This window comes from Danio aesculapii, chromosome 6 (assembly GCF_903798145.1).
Source record: "Danio aesculapii chromosome 6, fDanAes4.1, whole genome shotgun sequence".
NCBI lineage: Eukaryota > Metazoa > Chordata > Actinopteri > Cypriniformes > Danionidae > Danio > Danio aesculapii.
The window spans coordinates 10,016,739-10,034,587 of record NC_079440.1 but is presented as its reverse complement, the minus strand read 5'-3'; the positions used below and the strand labels follow the sequence as shown (position 1 = coordinate 10,034,587).

General features: G+C 37.7%; 1 protein-coding gene across 1 annotated transcript in view; it reads left to right on the top strand.

Annotated features, from left to right (window-relative positions):
* Positions 1 to 17,849, top strand: part of myh9a (myosin, heavy chain 9a, non-muscle) — a 34,883-nt gene that overhangs the window by 11,082 nt on the left and 5,952 nt on the right. The window contains exons 7-34 of the mRNA XM_056459468.1: positions 1,417 to 1,509; positions 1,589 to 1,652; positions 2,181 to 2,279; positions 2,740 to 2,883; positions 3,616 to 3,711; positions 4,538 to 4,809; positions 4,886 to 5,059; positions 5,163 to 5,336; positions 5,567 to 5,681; positions 5,966 to 6,156; positions 6,274 to 6,395; positions 6,534 to 6,603; positions 6,690 to 6,850; positions 7,042 to 7,150; positions 7,240 to 7,371; positions 8,147 to 8,353; positions 8,477 to 8,614; positions 8,837 to 8,960; positions 9,086 to 9,257; positions 9,949 to 10,161; positions 10,760 to 10,904; positions 11,254 to 11,460; positions 11,554 to 11,658; positions 12,533 to 12,685; positions 12,781 to 13,029; positions 13,647 to 13,859; positions 15,300 to 15,512; positions 15,582 to 15,743. Of these exons, the coding sequence (XP_056315443.1) occupies positions 1,417 to 1,509; positions 1,589 to 1,652; positions 2,181 to 2,279; positions 2,740 to 2,883; positions 3,616 to 3,711; positions 4,538 to 4,809; positions 4,886 to 5,059; positions 5,163 to 5,336; positions 5,567 to 5,681; positions 5,966 to 6,156; positions 6,274 to 6,395; positions 6,534 to 6,603; positions 6,690 to 6,850; positions 7,042 to 7,150; positions 7,240 to 7,371; positions 8,147 to 8,353; positions 8,477 to 8,614; positions 8,837 to 8,960; positions 9,086 to 9,257; positions 9,949 to 10,161; positions 10,760 to 10,904; positions 11,254 to 11,460; positions 11,554 to 11,658; positions 12,533 to 12,685; positions 12,781 to 13,029; positions 13,647 to 13,859; positions 15,300 to 15,512; positions 15,582 to 15,743 (4,317 nt within the window). The remainder of the gene's footprint in view (positions 1 to 1,416; positions 1,510 to 1,588; positions 1,653 to 2,180; positions 2,280 to 2,739; positions 2,884 to 3,615; positions 3,712 to 4,537; positions 4,810 to 4,885; positions 5,060 to 5,162; positions 5,337 to 5,566; positions 5,682 to 5,965; positions 6,157 to 6,273; positions 6,396 to 6,533; positions 6,604 to 6,689; positions 6,851 to 7,041; positions 7,151 to 7,239; positions 7,372 to 8,146; positions 8,354 to 8,476; positions 8,615 to 8,836; positions 8,961 to 9,085; positions 9,258 to 9,948; positions 10,162 to 10,759; positions 10,905 to 11,253; positions 11,461 to 11,553; positions 11,659 to 12,532; positions 12,686 to 12,780; positions 13,030 to 13,646; positions 13,860 to 15,299; positions 15,513 to 15,581; positions 15,744 to 17,849) is intronic.

Here is a 17,849-nt window from a genome sequence, read left to right as displayed (position 1 = left end):
CCCTGATTTAGAGTCTACAATATAAACAGCTTTTTTTTTTTTTTTTTTTTTTTTTTTATTTATTTATTTATTTATTTTTTTTGAATTGCCTTATAGAAATCGGATTAAGACATGTGGAGTATGCTTATTTTAGCATTAAGTGCAGTACAGACATGGAAGCACAATCAATCAAACTATTACCGATATGTAGGAATTTTGGTGCATTTTGCAACATGGTCCATACACACACTTCATACTCATCCAATATCTTGTTTGTCACGGGGGGCATGCATGAAATGCTCCTGAATGAAAGTGAAAGTGCCAAACTGCAGTTAAAGTCAACAAATTAAAAATGAAACCCCCGAAATTATATGAAACTCCGGAGGAAATGTGGATGGCATATTGACACAATGACGTTAATCGATCTATGTGCTATAACATGTAAATAAGGGTCGATTAATCGATGTAAACCGACATCAGTAATCAAATTATTGGCCTTTATCTGAATAAGACACTTATCATGATTAAGCTATGTAAATGTGATCAATGAACGACACTTGTACACCATTGATTTAATAGGGTATATGCACAGCAATTGTTTTTTCTCATACTGATACACTTCCGGTGAACAGTTAATGTGACTTTTTTTTTCTATTTTATATGGTTCCTTTTACAGCATCAATGCTGAAATGTAATTAAAATGTAATCAGTTAAATAGACTTTTGCATTAATTTTAATTGCTCAAGCGTAAAACGAGTTTGAAAGCCTTTTACACGCACGCGCCCATCAGTATTAGCAGGCTAGCGCAGAAGTTCCATATACTGGGGTAAAATGAATGTTCATATTTTAAAGACATGGTGGGGGAAAATGTAATTTAATGCAGTAGTGCTTGTACAATCTGAGACCCACTTTATATTGGATATTAGTCAGCAGGTGGAGATCGCTGATTTTTAAAGAAAACAGACCTTAAACACGCCGATTTTTGTAATGGCATACAATTCACCTAAAGCGCTTGACCCAGGTTACTGATAAAAGTCCTTCCACATATATGCCCTATTCTGGTTTAACAATTTCTTGTGCAACAAATCCTCTTCAGTGCTTGTTAACATGAATTAACTACAAACTGTTTATTTACTAACATTAACAATGAATAAGTACTGTAATGTATTCATGTTAACACATTTAACTAACATTTAACTCTCTTGTATTGTAAAGTGTTACTAATGTATTTGTATCGATAATGTTTAGCAGAAGAATGCTTGAAACTGGCTACTGATGCTCATTTTTGCTGTAAAGCTTTCAATAGAAAGTCTGAGTTGAGTCTGCTGTATATTGATGGTGTTGGAGCTTTAAGATGTCCATTTCATTTCCTGCAGTGGTGAATTGTAGCATTTAAATGCACTTCATTTCCTCTCTTATCAATTCTTCGTCTGCCAGGGTGAGTTGGAGAAACAGTTACTCCAGGCTAACCCAATTCTGGAGGCCTTCGGCAATGCCAAGACTGTGAAGAATGATAATTCATCTCGATTTGTAAGTGTGCAAAGACAAAAACAAATCTTACAGTCTCTAATAATGTTTTAATATTAATCAAAGTTCTTTTCGTTCACAGGGAAAGTTTATCAGGATAAACTTCGATGTCAATGGTTACATCGTTGGAGCCAATATTGAAACCTGTATCCTTTTCATTGACTGGGCCATCATTTTTATAAAACTGGAATGAAAAAATATGCCCTCAAAATACTATAACCATAGCACAACCCAGAATATTGCATACACTGCATTGTGTTAATCAATATTGACATATCCTGCAGTATCTGTTGATTTAGCTGTTATAAGTACAAACTCAATATTGTAAACACAATCTTAAAATTAAGAGTGAATTAACAAAAGTCATAACAAAGAATGTTTGTTAGTATGGCAAAATCCTATGATGAAATGAATGGATGCATGCAATCAGCAATTCATTTAAGGCCATTATATTTATTGTAGTGACTGATATAGTGACCAAGTGTTGGCTCATACCACAGTAATTTTAATGTGGCCTTTGTAAACCGATAATGCAAAAATATGAAAAGATTTTTTTTAGTATCAGTTAGCAGCAACTCTATTGTTTAGTCAAATTTCTGGCACATTCCTAGTTTTTGCTTTGAAAATAAATTGTCATGTAAAATCTTCCTGTTATTTCCTTAACATTGTTTCAGATCTCTTGGAGAAGTCTCGTGCGATCAGGCAGGCTAAAGATGAGCGGGCTTTCCATATTTTCTATTACTTGCTAACAGGAGCAGGAGACAAATTGCGCTGTGAGGAGTTTTTTTATTTTATATTTTTTTTAATTATTGTTGTTGTTGTTGTTGTTGTTGTTGTTGTTATTATTTATTTTATTATTATTTATTTTATTTTTTAATTTGCATACTTTAATGCTGAATGCCCTTGCAAAGGATGTTTGACCTAGTTAGGATTAAAGGCAGAGGTCTCTCAAACTGTCGGTGGTTAAGCTAAAAAAAAAAAAAAAAAAAAAAAAAACACCTCAGCAACTAAACAAGCTTTTCAGGATTTTTTTTTTTTTCTTCCAGTTTAGTAAACTTTTTTTTTTTTTTGTGGGCTGAGCTTGTGGAGACAACAATTTTCTTGACCACTTTACTAACCTATGCTTGCAGGTTTTCTTATGAATTTATGATAACTGCAGGAAGAATGAAACTGGCAATTCACTCTAAGGCTAATCTATACAGAACGTTTTAAAGTTTGTTTTGTACTCTGCAGCTGAGCTGTGCCTAGAGGACTACAATAAGTACCGTTTCCTGTCAAATGGAAATGTAACTATCCCAGGACAACAGGATAGAGAACTGTTTGCCGAAACCATAGATGCCTTCAGGATTATGGGCATTCCGGAGGATGAGCAGACAGGTATAGAGATTCAAACAAGGAACTTTTTCATCTGTAGTCTACACTAGCTGACAAGTCGTCGATCCAAGTTGTAAGAGCAACAAATAATAACTTAACTTCTAGTTGATCATTTGGAAAAGTGGCAGAAGGTAGAATTTTTATTTTTTTTTTCTCTCTCCACTGAATCATCTGTTGAACTGCATCCTGATCATCACAAATACTGCAGAAGACCTATTGGAACCTGCATGACCCAAGATTCTCACAGAAATCCGTCAATATTAACAATATTAATTCTTTTTCCACTGCAACATGACTTTATATTCTATACTGTACATTATTTCTGTTAAGTGACCAGATATTTGTCTAAGCAAAGTCGGAACTTACTGTCCTATTTAAATGATTAAAAATCAGGACATGATCATATTTTATTTTGGTAAATTAAGTGTAATCTAGAGGCCTTTGCCTTTCATACAAGCCACTTTTCATGCCAAATGATAAACTAGAAGTCAAGTTATTATTTGTTCCTGAAACATGGATAAGCGACAACTTTTTTTTTTCAGGTGTTGTGCAGTGTTTTTAGTCACCTAAAGATATGAGGTCTTGCATGATTCTGAGAAATTTCTACTGAGAACTGTTTTGCCTTTTTATATTAACAGAAGCTGAAGATAAGGTTTTCATTTACTAGAGTCTGATGTTTGTTACTGGCTCTTATGTAAGAGGAAATGTAATGTGTGTTCTGTTATTGTGTTCCAGGACTTTTGAAGGTGGTGTCTGCTGTACTACAGCTGGGAAACATGAGTTTTAAAAAGGAACGCAACTCTGACCAAGCCTCCATGCCCGATGACACAGGTTTCACTTTCCTCATTAACATGCACTACAAACTAGTCCCAGTTAAACCATTATAATTAGAGATGCACCGATTGCCTATTTCTCTGCCATTTCAGTTTTATTGTGACCTGTCAGTATTTTCAGATTCCTACGTTTTTCTAAGAACTATATACAGCATATACAAACAAAATATACATTTATTGCACCTGGTTATAATGAAATTATTAATTACAGAAATTAATAACTTTTTTTACATTTATTATTAAAATGAATGTTAGTTGTTGTTATTTCATAAGTCCAAAGATTATATATGCATAAATTTTATTGTATATTAATATTTGTTATAGTTTTGTACCATTATTTTATCTGATGATTTTAGTCTAGTTCCGATTTTGAAAACCCACAACAACAATTAATGTTTGCTCTGACTGTCTAACACAGGGCTGTCAAACTCAACCGTGCAGGACTGTGGCCCTCCACAAACTTAGTTCCAGCCCTGCTTCAACACACTTACCTGTAGGTTTCTAAGCCTGAAGGACTCAATTAGTTGGATCAGGTGTGTTTAATTAGGGTTGGAACTAAACTGTGCAGAGCTCCGGCCCTCCAGGAACTGTGTTTGACACCTGTGGTCTAGAAGAATTTAATTTATTTTTACTTGTGCAGTAACAGATTTGTAGCCTGAAAGAAATTCCACAGCAAAAAATGGCCAATCCTGTAAGAATCAATCTGTGCATCTTTTCTTATAACTACATATGTATTCTACAGTTCTACATATTTTTGGTTTTACACTTATTATAGACTAGAATCAGTAATGATGCAAGGGCTTTTTCCTCCTTCTGTTTATCAGCTGCCCAGAAGGTGTCCCACCTCTTGGGCATGAATGTGACTGATTTCACCCGTGCCATTCTCTCGCCACGCATCAAAGTGGGTCGTGATTTTGTTCAGAAGGCTCAGACTCAAGAACAAGCTGAGTTTGCGGTGGAGGCCTTGGCCAAAGCCACATACGAGAGACTGTTTCGCTGGTTGGTTATGCGCATCAACAAAGCTTTAGATAAAACCAAGCGTCAGGGAGCTTCTTTCATCGGAATCCTGGACATCGCTGGGTTTGAGATCTTTGAGGTGGGAAAGAAATACATTTGAGTGTCTTCATTCTAATGGGCAAGTTTGATTTCTGAATCTTTATCTCTCTCTGTAGCTGAACTCATTCGAGCAGCTCTGCATCAACTACACCAATGAGAAGCTCCAGCAGCTCTTCAACCACACCATGTTCATCCTGGAGCAGGAGGAGTATCAGCGGGAAGGCATCGAATGGAGCTTCATCGACTTCGGCCTCGACCTGCAGCCCTGCATTGAACTCATCGAGAAGCCTGTATGTTTATTATTGAGCCTAGAAAATTGCATTGACTTTTGAAGTCAAACTGTCTTTCGTTATCTTCGTCCGTTCTTGATATCTCGGTCTCCTTTGTCCCCAGAATGGTCCACCAGGAATCTTGGCTCTGTTGGATGAGGAGTGCTGGTTCCCCAAAGCCACAGATAAATCCTTTGTGGAGAAAGTGGTGCAAGAATTGGGCAACAACCCCAAATTCCAAAAACCCAAGAAACTCAAAGATGATGCTGACTTCTGTATCATTCACTATGCTGGAAAAGTGAGTTTTTATGTCTTAAATACTATTCAAACTAGTTTATTGAAGTCATTTGAAATGTATGTAATATTTGCTGTGGCGTTAAACAAGTTAAGCAGTGTCTTTTGAAAATTGCAAAGAACAAGTGAACTCTATCTTCACAATGTTATAATGTGCAGTATAAAAGTGACTTTTACGTTTACAATCCTTCTGTTTAGTTGTGAGTGTAACTGTGTCTGTCTGGTCTTCAACAGGTCGATTACAAGGCAAATGAATGGCTAATGAAGAACATGGATCCTCTGAATGACAATGTGGCCACTCTGCTCAACCAGTCTGTGGACAAGTTTGTGTCTGAGCTCTGGAAAGATGGTACGATACTTCAGTATTAGAAATGATTTAACCAGTAAATTGATTTAATGCTTAGTTATTTGGATGCCACAGTTATTTGACGACAATCCACCTGCTACATTGAGCTTTTGTGTGTCAGGCTTTTAGGTCGTCAGAGAGTAAAGCGAGTCTGGTTTTGCCAGTGTGTATATTTGCAGGTGGTCTGCTTTCTGTTCATCCTGGACACCTAAAGACTCCACAGTTAAACGTTTAAAGTCAACTCCTGCATTGGTTTGTGTAATACATTTTGTTTGCATTTTCATCAGTGGACAGAATTGTGGGATTGGACAAAGTTGCTGGAATGGCTGAATCCCTGCATGGAGCAGTCAAAACTCGTAAGGGAATGTTCCGTACCGTTGGACAACTGTACAAAGAGCAGCTGACGAATCTGATGACCACCCTCAGAAATACCAACCCAAACTTTGTCCGATGCATAATCCCCAACCATGAGAAAAAGGTGTGAAGAATACATTTCCACCCTATCCAGTCCTCAGCTTATTTGTACAGCCTAATGGCTATTGTACCTTGTTGATGCCTCCCACAATTAAGTCACTGCTCTGCTCCTCTCTTGTAGGCTGGTAAATTGGCACATCACCTGGTTCTAGACCAGCTAAGGTGTAATGGAGTTCTAGAAGGAATTCGGATCTGTAGACAAGGGTTCCCCAACCGTATTGTCTTCCAGGAGTTCAGACAAAGGTATCTAGATTATCATGAATAATATTCAGCTGCTATTAGTGCACATCAAGAATACAGGATTTGACTTTTTATTTAATGATCTGTAGACTTAAACCATCCTTTTTAGTCTGACATTTTTCTTCTCTAATGTAATTTCAGATATGAGATCCTCACTCCAAATGCCATTCCCAAGGGCTTTATGGATGGGAAGCAGGCCTGTGTCCTCATGGTAAGCTGCATCTCAGCTTTACAATTGATTCTTTTAGTATTAGATGTAAACATGGTTTTCATAGTGATCATTTTTGCCTCTCGCAGGTCAAGGCCCTGGAGCTAGATTCAAACTTGTACCGTATCGGTCAGAGTAAAGTGTTCTTCAGGGCTGGAGTTCTTGCCCACCTGGAGGAGGAGCGAGATATGAAGATCACCGACGTCATCATCAACTTCCAGGCCTGGTGTAGAGGCTACGTTGCTAGGAGGTATACATTTCCTAAATATTTAAACTTTGAACATTACAGATGACCTTAGCTGAATTTTTTTTTTTTAGATGTGCCTTAATTTACAAGTCTGTTTGATATGGATAACTGAAGGCTTTATTTAATTTGAAATGCTGTCTTTTTGAGGAGATAACAAAACGACATCTTGACAACTTGGGCTTTGTTTAATTTAGAGCCTTTGCCAAGAGGCAGCAGCAGCTGACAGCCATGAGGGTGATTCAGAGGAACTGTGCAGCCTACTTGAAACTAAGGAATTGGCAGTGGTGGAGACTCTTCACCAAGGTACACGTCCAGGTTCATATACCTGTATCTCTTTAAGGTGTTAAACGGGAGTCTAAAAAGCAATCTCTCCCAATTTTTTTTCTTTTCAGGTGAAGCCTTTGCTGCAAGTGACCAGACAGGAAGAGGAAATGGTTGCTAAGGAGGAAGAGTTGGTCAAGATGAAGGAGAGGCAGCAGCAGGCTGAAGACCAGCTCAAAGAGTCTGAGGCCAAACAAAAGCAGGTATAATTTAGTGGTGTTTTTTTTTTTTTTTTCTTTTTTCCCCTTATCCTCCAAGATGATTATTTGTTGTTTAACTTATTACTTTTAGAATTGCATGAGGGTGATCGTAATTTATGATGATGATGATGATGATGATAATTGCATTAGTAGTAATAATAAAAAACCTAGATAAAATTAATAAAAGAGATGTACAAATAAGCACACTGACAACGTGGCCAAATTGGAGTAATTCAACTTCAAGTTTTAGGAAATGGTACATCTCAAGCCCATTGTGTAAAAGTTCAACAAGATCATAAGAGCATAATCAATTCAATCAGGTTTTGTTGGGTTGAATGAACTAGTAATAATTCCAGAATATCAATCAGAGGGCAAGGGGGCGGTTATTCTTATAAAATCAGAGACAAAAATGAGTCAAAAATGGGGGCCCAGTAATTCCTGAGCTTAGGACAAGTCCAAAACGTGTGCATGGGAGGCTGGGGAGAATTTGGTAACACTTTAATGGTCCATTTTGAGTATTAGTAGACTATCTGTTGATACTGCTCCTTCAACAGACATTGAACTGACTGTAAGAAACTTTGCAAGTACATGTCAACTTACACTAGCCCTAACCTCAACCTAATAGTCTAATCTAATGAGAATTAGTTGACATGTAGATGCAATGTAACAAACGGACCATCAAAATAAAGTGTGACCGAGAATTCGCATCGACCTCATGCCAGATTAATATGCTGAAAGATGATTATTTGTTAACTTTTATCTACGTTTCCTTTAATAGTTAAATGCAGAAAAGATGGCGCTACAGGAGCAGTTGCAAGCTGAGACTGAGCTATGTCAAGAGGCTGAAGAGATGAGGTCACGTCTTACTGGACGCATGCAGGAGATGGAAGAAGTCCTGCATGAACTGGAGTCCCGTTTGGAGGAAGAGGAGGAGAGAGTCGCACAGTTTCAGTCCGAGAAAAAGAAAATGCAACAAAACATTGGGGTGAGAGGAAGTCTGAATTTCCATTTCATTCATTAGTGTTTGCTTCAGTCTGCACGTTCGAGCTTCATTATGAATTTTATTTTTGTTCACTGGTGAATTTATTGATCAAACTCCATTCTTCAGGATCTGGAGCAGCAACTAGATGAGGAGGAAGCTGCCAGACAGAAGTTGCAGTTGGAGAAGGTCACAATGGATGCAAAGCTGAAGAAGATCGAGGAGGACCTTATGGTCATTGAGGACCAAAACGCCAAACTTTCCAAGGTGTGACGCGTGCATTCCATAAAATACTTTGAATCTAAAGGAAGTTATCCTGGTTCTGATTCCACCATTTGAGGATAAAATGGTTTGGTCTGAAATAACATTTTAATCCTCCAAATTAACCATATCTTCTGCTTACCTGTGGTTGATGCCCAAGGTCTCCATTTCTGTCTGTTTTTTTTCTTCCCCTTAATGATGTTTGTTTGTGGGTATCTGTATTAATAGGAGAAAAAGCAGATGGAGGAGAGAATCTCTGAGTTCACCACTAACCTGGCTGAAGAGGAGGAGAAATCAAAGAGTCTGCAGAAACTGAAGACCAAACATGAAACCATGATTACTGACCTGGAGGGTGAGTGTATATTTGGAAACCCTTTCACTTAAGTCCAAGAATTATGGTCACAAACCTGGCTATATGTCTATACATCTTCCAGTTTTGATACCATTCATATCATCCTCTGTGCTGCTTGCTCTCAGATCGTTTAAGAAAGGAAGAGAAAATGAGGCAGGAGTTGGAGAAGAACAGGAGGAAGTTGGAGGGTGACTCTACAGAGCTGCATGATCAGATCGCAGAGCTGCAGGCTCAGATTGCAGAGCTCCGGGCCCAGCTGGCCAAGAAAGAGGAAGAGCTTCAGGCTGCATTAGCAAGGTGACAAACTTTAGTGACGTTAGTTGCAACATTAGATTGTAACCAGTGTGTTTTTGTTTTTTTTTTGTTTTTTTGGGAGTATTACTACATATCTATTTGGCCATCTCTTCAATAACTTTCCTTTAGCAGTGTTGGGTTGAAATGAATAGTTGAGTATGAAGTTAAAGTATTAGTCAATGTCAGAAATAGGAAGTTAACATGTTCATTCATCTATCCATTCACCCTTTCTTCTATCTATCTGTCCATAAATTCTTTCTCTTCCTTTCTTTCTTCCTTCCTTCCTTCCTCCTTTCTGTCTATCCATTCACCCTTTCCTCCCTTTCTAATCCTTCCATCCATCAATAATTCTTTTTATCCATCCAGCCAGCCTTCAGTTCTTTCTTCCTTCCATCCATAATTCATTTTATGTATCACCCTTCAATTCTTTCTACATTCCTTCCTCCTTTTCTTCCATCTATCCATAATTCCTTTTATCCTTCCATCATTAAATCCATCCTTCCTACTTTTTTCTGTCAAGCCATCCATAATCTTTTCCTTCCATCCAAAATTATCTTTTGAAATTTTATGTTATAAGGCAGACAATGGGAAAGTTTTCCTAAACTACAAACAAAAAAGTGTGAAGGACCCATTTTTTTTAAAGCTTGTTTTTCATCTAGCTACATTTGGTTAATCAGTTTGCTTTTCGATGTAGGATTGAGGAAGAAGCCGCACTGAAGAACGCTGCCCAGAAGAGCATTCGCGAAATGGAGGCTCAGATCTCAGAGTTGCAGGAAGATCTGGAGCTGGAGAAAGCTGCTCGCAACAAAGCCGAGAAACAACGCAGAGACTTGGGAGAAGAGCTGGAGGCGCTGAAGACAGAACTGGAGGACACGCTGGACTCTACAGCTGCTCAGCAAGAGCTCAGGTATGCCATTTAGGAACATCTCAACTGCTTTCTTAAACTTTGTTCCGAAATGAATATTTACGCAAACTATTCAACTTCTGGTGGTAATCACAGAATTAGTAATGCCACAAGGTTGGCAAGCAATTTAAAAGTCCCTCTGGAGTGCTTTTAAAATCTGAATTTTTATCTGTAATCTCAACTGAAACAGAGAGAATGGGGCATAGAGTAGCTCCTACCCTTTAAAAACAGCCAATAGTGTTGTTTTTAACATTGCTCTGCCAGTATGAGTAGTTGAGATCAAGAACATCAAATGAAGAGTCTTTAAGGGGGTGGGGCATATCAAATACTAGAGCAATTTGATTGGTCATGATTTGATGAGAAACTGAAGGTGATTAAAAAATTGTTCATCCATTTTAGGCGGAAATGACAAACTGTAAGCTTATAGATGTTTTATGTTTTGTAAACGCAAAATTTGTCACCATTTTGGAGAACACTAGCTAATATCTTTAAAACTAACATCTAAAAATGTATTTATATTTCACGGGACCATTAAAGGAAAATGCAGGTGTGGCAGTACGATCATACATCATCGTCATGATTCTTTTCTTTCCATATGAAGGGCAAAGAGAGAGACTGAAGTGACTCAGCTGAAGAAGACTCTGGAAGATGAGGCTCGATCACATGAGCAGATGCTCAGTGAAGTGCGACAGAAACACAACCAGGCCTTTGAAGAGCTCAATGAACAACTCGAGCAGTCCAAGAGGGTGAGACCAAGATGCCAAACTCCTTATCATTTGTAGTTCTGACCCTATGACATTTCCAGTGAGCTGCCATAATTGCATGTTGCATACAGAAGGCAACATTTGAAATAGAATAAAACCGATCAAAGTTGTCCTAAAACTATTGAACATTACCTATTCTTGTCTAAAGAGATCAAAAAGTTTTTTCTAAATGGTCCTCAAATGTTAACCGTGTATATTGACACTAATTTTAGAAAAAGAATTATCAGAATTACCTTTTTTTTCCACTTTTGATAACTTTTTTTTTTGTCAGGTTTGAATCAGAGATGTGTTCTTAAAAGCACTAATTCACTTTCACTCTTGTGTCCCTCAGAGTAAAGCATCTGTGGACAAAGCTAAACAGGCTCTGGAGAGTGAGCGCAATGAGCTTCAGATTGAACTCAAGTCATTGTCGCAAAGTAAAAACGATTCTGAGAACCGCAGGAAGAAAGCAGAGTCTCAGCTGCAGGAGCTCCAGGTCAAACACGGCGAGAGCGAGAGACAGAAACACGAACTGATTGATAAAGTGTCAAAAATGCAGGTATTTACACGAAAAGGATCTTAAAAGATTTTTACACATTTTAAAGCTTTCAAATCACATGTATTTAATGTTATATTGTGTGGATAAATGTAGGCGGAGCTTGAATCTCTTCAAGGCACAGTGACTAAGGTGGAGAGCAAATCCATCAAAGCTGCGAAAGACTGTTCTGCTGTTGAATCCCAGCTCAAAGACGCACAGGTACATCTCTAATGAACTGAGCATGCATTCATATTATTGAGGGTAACCAGGGACTTATTTGTTAATTAAAATTGAATGTTTGAACTTGATGATTTTAGAATGTTTGTTTGTTCAAAATCATTTATACTATATGCTCAGGCAATGATGGGTTTGACCATACGTTTTACAAGGCACAGCATTCTGTTTTCACACAAATCATGAACGCTTTGAACAGTGTTAACCTGTTTTATTATACCTTTAGGTAACTGTTATAGGGCTAAATGTAATTGAGCGTTTTAATTGGTTCCGTTCTGCTAATTTTAGTTTCATCAGAGTAATTATAATTGTGTGGATTTTTAGGACATAACATTTAGTCTTAATTGACATTGGAGGCTAAAGCTGAGGGTGCAGCTTTTTTTTGTACGTGGCTGATGATTGGATACCTGAATAAAATCTTTTTATCAGGAATTAGTTTTAATTTAATTTGCTTTGTATAGATGCCAAAATATTTCAAATGGTACATTACTATTTTATTTATTTATGTTCTTAAATATCATCAGTACCATAATACCAGCATCGCTTTCAGGGCAAGTAAAAACTTATGTAGACAAAAGCACTATCAAAGTGCACGGCAAAAAGTAATTATGGGTTTATTGTCTTAATGCTTTTTGTGTATAAAGGGGAAAAAATGGAACACGGGTGTCAAACTCTGCACGTTTTAGTTCCAACCCTAATCAAAGACACCAGATCCAACTAATTGAGTCTTTCAGGCTTGTTTAACCTACAGGTAAGTATGTTGAAGCAGGGTTGAAACTAAACTGTGCAGGAGTTTGACACCCCTGTTATAGAAGTTAGAAATTGCACCATTGTGACATTGCCACTGTGTATTGTTTAGGCGTTGCTAGAGGAAGAGACCAGGCAGAAGCTGGCCATCTCCACTCGTCTTCGGCAACTGGAGGATGAACAGAACAACCTGAAAGAGATGCTGGAGGAGGAAGAGGAGAGCAAGAAAAATGTTGAAAAGCAGCTGCACACCGCTCAAGCTCAGGTTTGTGCCTTTTTTTTTTTTTTGTCCTCGTGATGCTCATCTAAAAGCAGTTGAGTTTGAGAGATTTTCTAATCTGCATTCCTCTGTTTTTTCAGTTGGCGGAGATGAAGAAAAAGATTGAGCAAGAGGCACAGAGCCTGGAGAGCATGGAGGACGGGAAGAAGAAATTGCAAAGGGAGGTGGAAAGCATCCTGCAGCAGTTGGAGGAGAGAAATTCCAGCTATGATAAACTGGATAAGACCAAGACACGTCTGCAGCGGGAGCTTGATGATGTCCTGGTTGACCAGGGTCACCTCCGGCAGATCGTGCAGGAGCTCGAACGCAAACAGAAGAAGTTTGACCAGGTAGAGGACTTATTTTCTTTGAAAATGGCAGAAAATTGCTTTTCTATGAGGGGGAGAGAAAAAAAAGCATAGAAGTAGGCTTATAATGGTGTTGCACACATTATACACTTTGAAATTTAACAGTTATAAAAGACAAATAAAACCAAATATTGTATTCCACATACAAAAATACACATGTACCCAATCAGTCAGTAGAGTGAGAGGTATTTGCTTGTGCCAATGTATGGTTTTGTTCCAGAAACTGTATAAATCCCATACGTTATGGAACCCTTTTAATTTGCCCCTTGTACTGTAGGTAATTCTTTTCTTTGTAATGTCAAATCTTTTAGCCAGTGGTCCAATAGAGTGCTATCAAACGTCTTGCATAAAGACACATGTCAATCTTTTTAGTTTGATAACCTGATAACAAACTTGCTGGAAATGAACCCAAAGTACATATTTCAGGGGTAACGGGAAGTTTTAAAAGGGTATATAATTCTTAAAAGGCACGGTTTAAAAATAAATAAGATAAATCACAGGCATTTCAAAATACTGTGAATAATTGTGATAAACATACCCACTATTGATATTGAATTCTTGTTTTTAAAAATTGGTTTGATTGCCTCAAATTTGTGCAGATGCTAGCAGATGAGAAGGGCATCTCCACAAAGTACGCTGAGGAGAGGGATCGTGCTGAAGCAGAGGCCCGTGAGAAAGAGACCAAATCCCTGACTCTGGCCCGAGAGCTGGAGGCCATGACTGACCTGAAGAATGAACTGGAGCGGGTCAACAAGCAGCTCAAAACAGAGATGGAGGACCTGGTGTCATCTAAGGATGATGCTGGCAAGAGTGTAAGTGAAACTCAAGCACTACATGACTAACATGCATCCAAGATCACGATACCCTGCAAAAACGGGTATTTTAAGGAATTTGGGAAGACATGCTAACTGTTATCAATTAGAAGGCATCATAATTATGTCTACGCCAAGGTATAATGAAAAGGATTTGTTTGCTTAATGTGTAAAGATGTAATTATTCTTGGTAAAACTAAGTTCAAATTCCCACTATTAGCTACTGGCGTATTACCTGCAGTTTATTACAATTTGGGTTTTTTTTTTTTTTTTTATTTAAGTACTTCTAAAGTACACCCCTAATACTACCCATACTACTACCTTACTAACTGTTAGTAAGCAGCATAGTAGTAGTTTGAGCTAAAAGGCCTAATGGAATCACCCAAATGTAATTACTGCCAGACTGCTCTTATAATAAAACAAATTTTAATAAGTTTAAATTCCATTAGGCAAAATTTTTATAAGGAGATTACTTTGGACATTTTTAATAAGGTACCACCAGGTAGAGTTTTAAATTATTTATCAAAAATTGAACCGAAAAATCATATTTAACTTTGAATAAATTTGTGTAAATTATCTAGATCTTATATATTTGTCTAAGTAACTTTTTTTTTGTGTGTAATATTAAAACTAATTTGTATGTAATATTTTATATATACCCATTTGCCAAGAAATAGCCATAAGTTAAAAATAAATAAATTTTAAAAGATAAATAAAAGGCCTAATGGTTTATTAATGGTAAGAACTGTACCTTAAAATAAAGTGACCTTATTATTTAAACACTTCTTAATTCATTTAAACCACTCACGGAAACCTCAAAGTCTTCTGCTCTACATTTAATAAGAAATGTACTATCTCTTATCTCATTGTAGTAAAGTGAAATGTTTGTGTGGTTAAGATTGATTTTAGCATAAACTGATGTTTGACTAGTAGGTACAGCTTGTCGATTTTGGCCACAATCATAATTTTTGCATCTCAGAATTTTCTACTTTTTTACAAAAGTTTGTTTAAAGGGCACCTATTTTACCCCTTTTACAAGTTGTAAGACAAGCCTTTGGTGTCTCCAGAATGTGTCTGTAAAGTTTCCGCTCAAAATACCCATCAGATTATTTATTATATAATGTAGAATCTGCCCATTTTGGGGTCTGAATATAGTGCAGCTGATTTTGTAGCCTGTGGCTTTAAATCTAAATAAGCTGCTTCTCCTGCGTTATGTCAGATAAACAGCCGTCAATGACAGAGACAGACCGGGATGAAGCTGACATAATGCCACCAGTCAAAAATACCACGTTTATTTGATGTGGTGGAGTTTATTCAAGCCTTTCTGAAACGATGAGTTGCACACCCGTTTGCAATGCACACACATTTATATGCGTTTACTGGCACCGTGGGGCCATAGTGATTATAGCGGTTGGAGATTTCTGTTCTTTTTCTCTTAAGGTGCACGAGCTTGAGCGAGCCAAGAGAGGAATGGAGCAGCAGTTAGAAGAGATGAAGACTCAACTGGAGGAGCTGGAGGATGAACTGCAGCTCACAGAAGATGCCAAACTGCGCCTGGAGGTTAACATGCAGGCCCTGAAGGCTCAGTTCGAGAGAGACCTGCAGAGCAGAGATGAGCAGGGTGAGGAAAAGCGAAAGCAGCTCGTCAAACAGGTATGCACTCTCCTGTTTTACTCTGCAGAACAATGGAGACGTTGTACTGATGCTGTGTGAATATGTCAGGTGCGTGAGATGGAGATGGAGCTGGAGGATGAGAGGAAACAGCGGGCTCAGGCTGTATCTGTGCGCAAGAAGCTGGAGCTTGATCTGTCGGAGCTGGCTGCTCAGATTGATTTGGCCAACAAGGCTCGAGATGAGGCCCTCAAACAGCTCAAGAAACTGCAGGTAATCACGAGGACACAAAAAGTGATGCCAATGCAGAATGTGTTTTAAGTGGTGAGATGTTTTTTAAGTCCTTTAGTTTTCTTTTTTCCTAAATCTATTTATTGGATTTTGTTTGAAATAAAATACAAACTTATTCTGAAATATTGAAACATCAGGAATCAAGCAAATGGTTAAAAGGGTTACAAATATATTGAATTACATAAATTCAAATAGGAACAATACACAATTAAAAATATATATATATATATAAATTATCAATGTTGAATACACATTTTGCTGGAATATAAGACGATACAATAGATTCCTATAAGGGTTTAAAAGTGAAAACATAGTGTTGCATGGTCCACCTGTTTAAAATGTTGAAAGGGGGTCCTTATTTGATAACATCTTGTAATTTTTCCTCTTAACAATGTATGAGCTTCTCCAAAGCAAGATTGCTAGTCATTTCTCTAATCCACTGGCTACAGGATGGCATTTTGAGCTTGAAATAAACATCTATTAGTTTGCGCGTGTTTACATCTAGAGTTACTGTATGTATGTATGTGAAGTAAACATAATTTGGGAACCAGAGGTATATTTTCTTCAATTAATTTACCAGTCATAAAAGCCACTTTCCAAAATGTTTGGATCTCATTGCACTCCCATACTCTGTGACATAGGGTACCCCATACTTTCCATAACTAAAGTTTTAAATATCTTATTGTTTTTGTTTTCTATAGTTATAACTTCTATTTTGAAATCAGAAATTGTTTTTACTAATTATATTCCATAATTTATATTCTTATTCACTAAGGTCACAGCATAAGGTCACATGTTGTTTAAGCATTACACTGCGTATCGTACTGTGTATGACATTTAATTTGTCTCGTATTTATTGGAATTGGTTAAGATGCACTGTATAAGTCAGAATTTTATTTTATGGCAAAAATCATTACAATATTAAGTAAATATCATGTTCTATAAAGATGTTTTGTAAATTTCCTTGTTTAAATAGACTTAACGTTTTATTTAAAAAGATGCGTTCTTATTAAACTGAAATCTGATTATAACATTTCCCCACTTGGCACAATTTGACCTCATCACTTAAAACTTTGAGAATAACAGGTTTTATTTTTTTTTATAGGATTGTCAAGTAATTTGTCATTGTCATCTTAAATGATCCCTTTAAGTGAAGTTTATGAGCTATTTTCGAGAGGATCATGTGCTTATGTTTGACCACAGCTGGTCCCACATTAGCTAATGCATGATTCACCAATCAGATGATTTGTAACTCACTATAAATAACCTTGCCTCAGTTATCTTAAGCTGTGGTCACTAGAGTTGGAGCTTGCAAAATTCTGTAGTATGGTGCTGCGAACAGGGGCAAGGATTAAACGAGATGATTAGACATTTTAAAAAAGCGAGCGATTGGTCCATAGTTTAAATTTCAGTCATGAGAGGTCATGTTTTGATCCTCGATTTGGTCTCTTGCAGTCAAGTGATGTGATTTTCACCAAGCTTGAACTTTTCAACACAGTGAACTGCGAAACTTGTCGCTTGAGCTTGTGTTTCCGGTCTGACGCATTCGTGTGCATATGAATGGAAGTCTATGGGGAGAAAAGTCCAGTGTGACCGCAGTTTCAGTCTTGAAGATTCCCCCCTTCCACCCCTACTCCTCCTCCCTTTTTCTTGATTGGGTGGCACGGCAGCCCAGTGGTTAGCACTGTTGCCTCACAGCAAGAACGCCACTGGTTCAAGTCCTTAACCGGCCAGTTGTCGTTTCTGAGTTTACATGTTCTCCCCATGCTTGCGTGGGTTTCCCCCTGGTTCTCTAGTTTCCTCCCACAGTCCAAAGACACGTGACATAGGTGATTTGACCAAACCAAATTGGCACCATAGATCAGCTCTTAATCAGCAGTACTGTGTCTCTCCATAGCAATGCCTAATTTGTCACTAGCCGTAAATAAGCAGAGGAGTTCTCAGGACCTACCTGAGCTCAAACCCCCCTCTCGCCCTGCTAATGGGAGGGAGCCCCGTGCTCAAGGCTCTCTCCCAGGACAGCATGCCAAACACGCTTTTTAATCAATCATGAGCTGAGTGTGAACTCTTGAAATCAAGTATTTACAG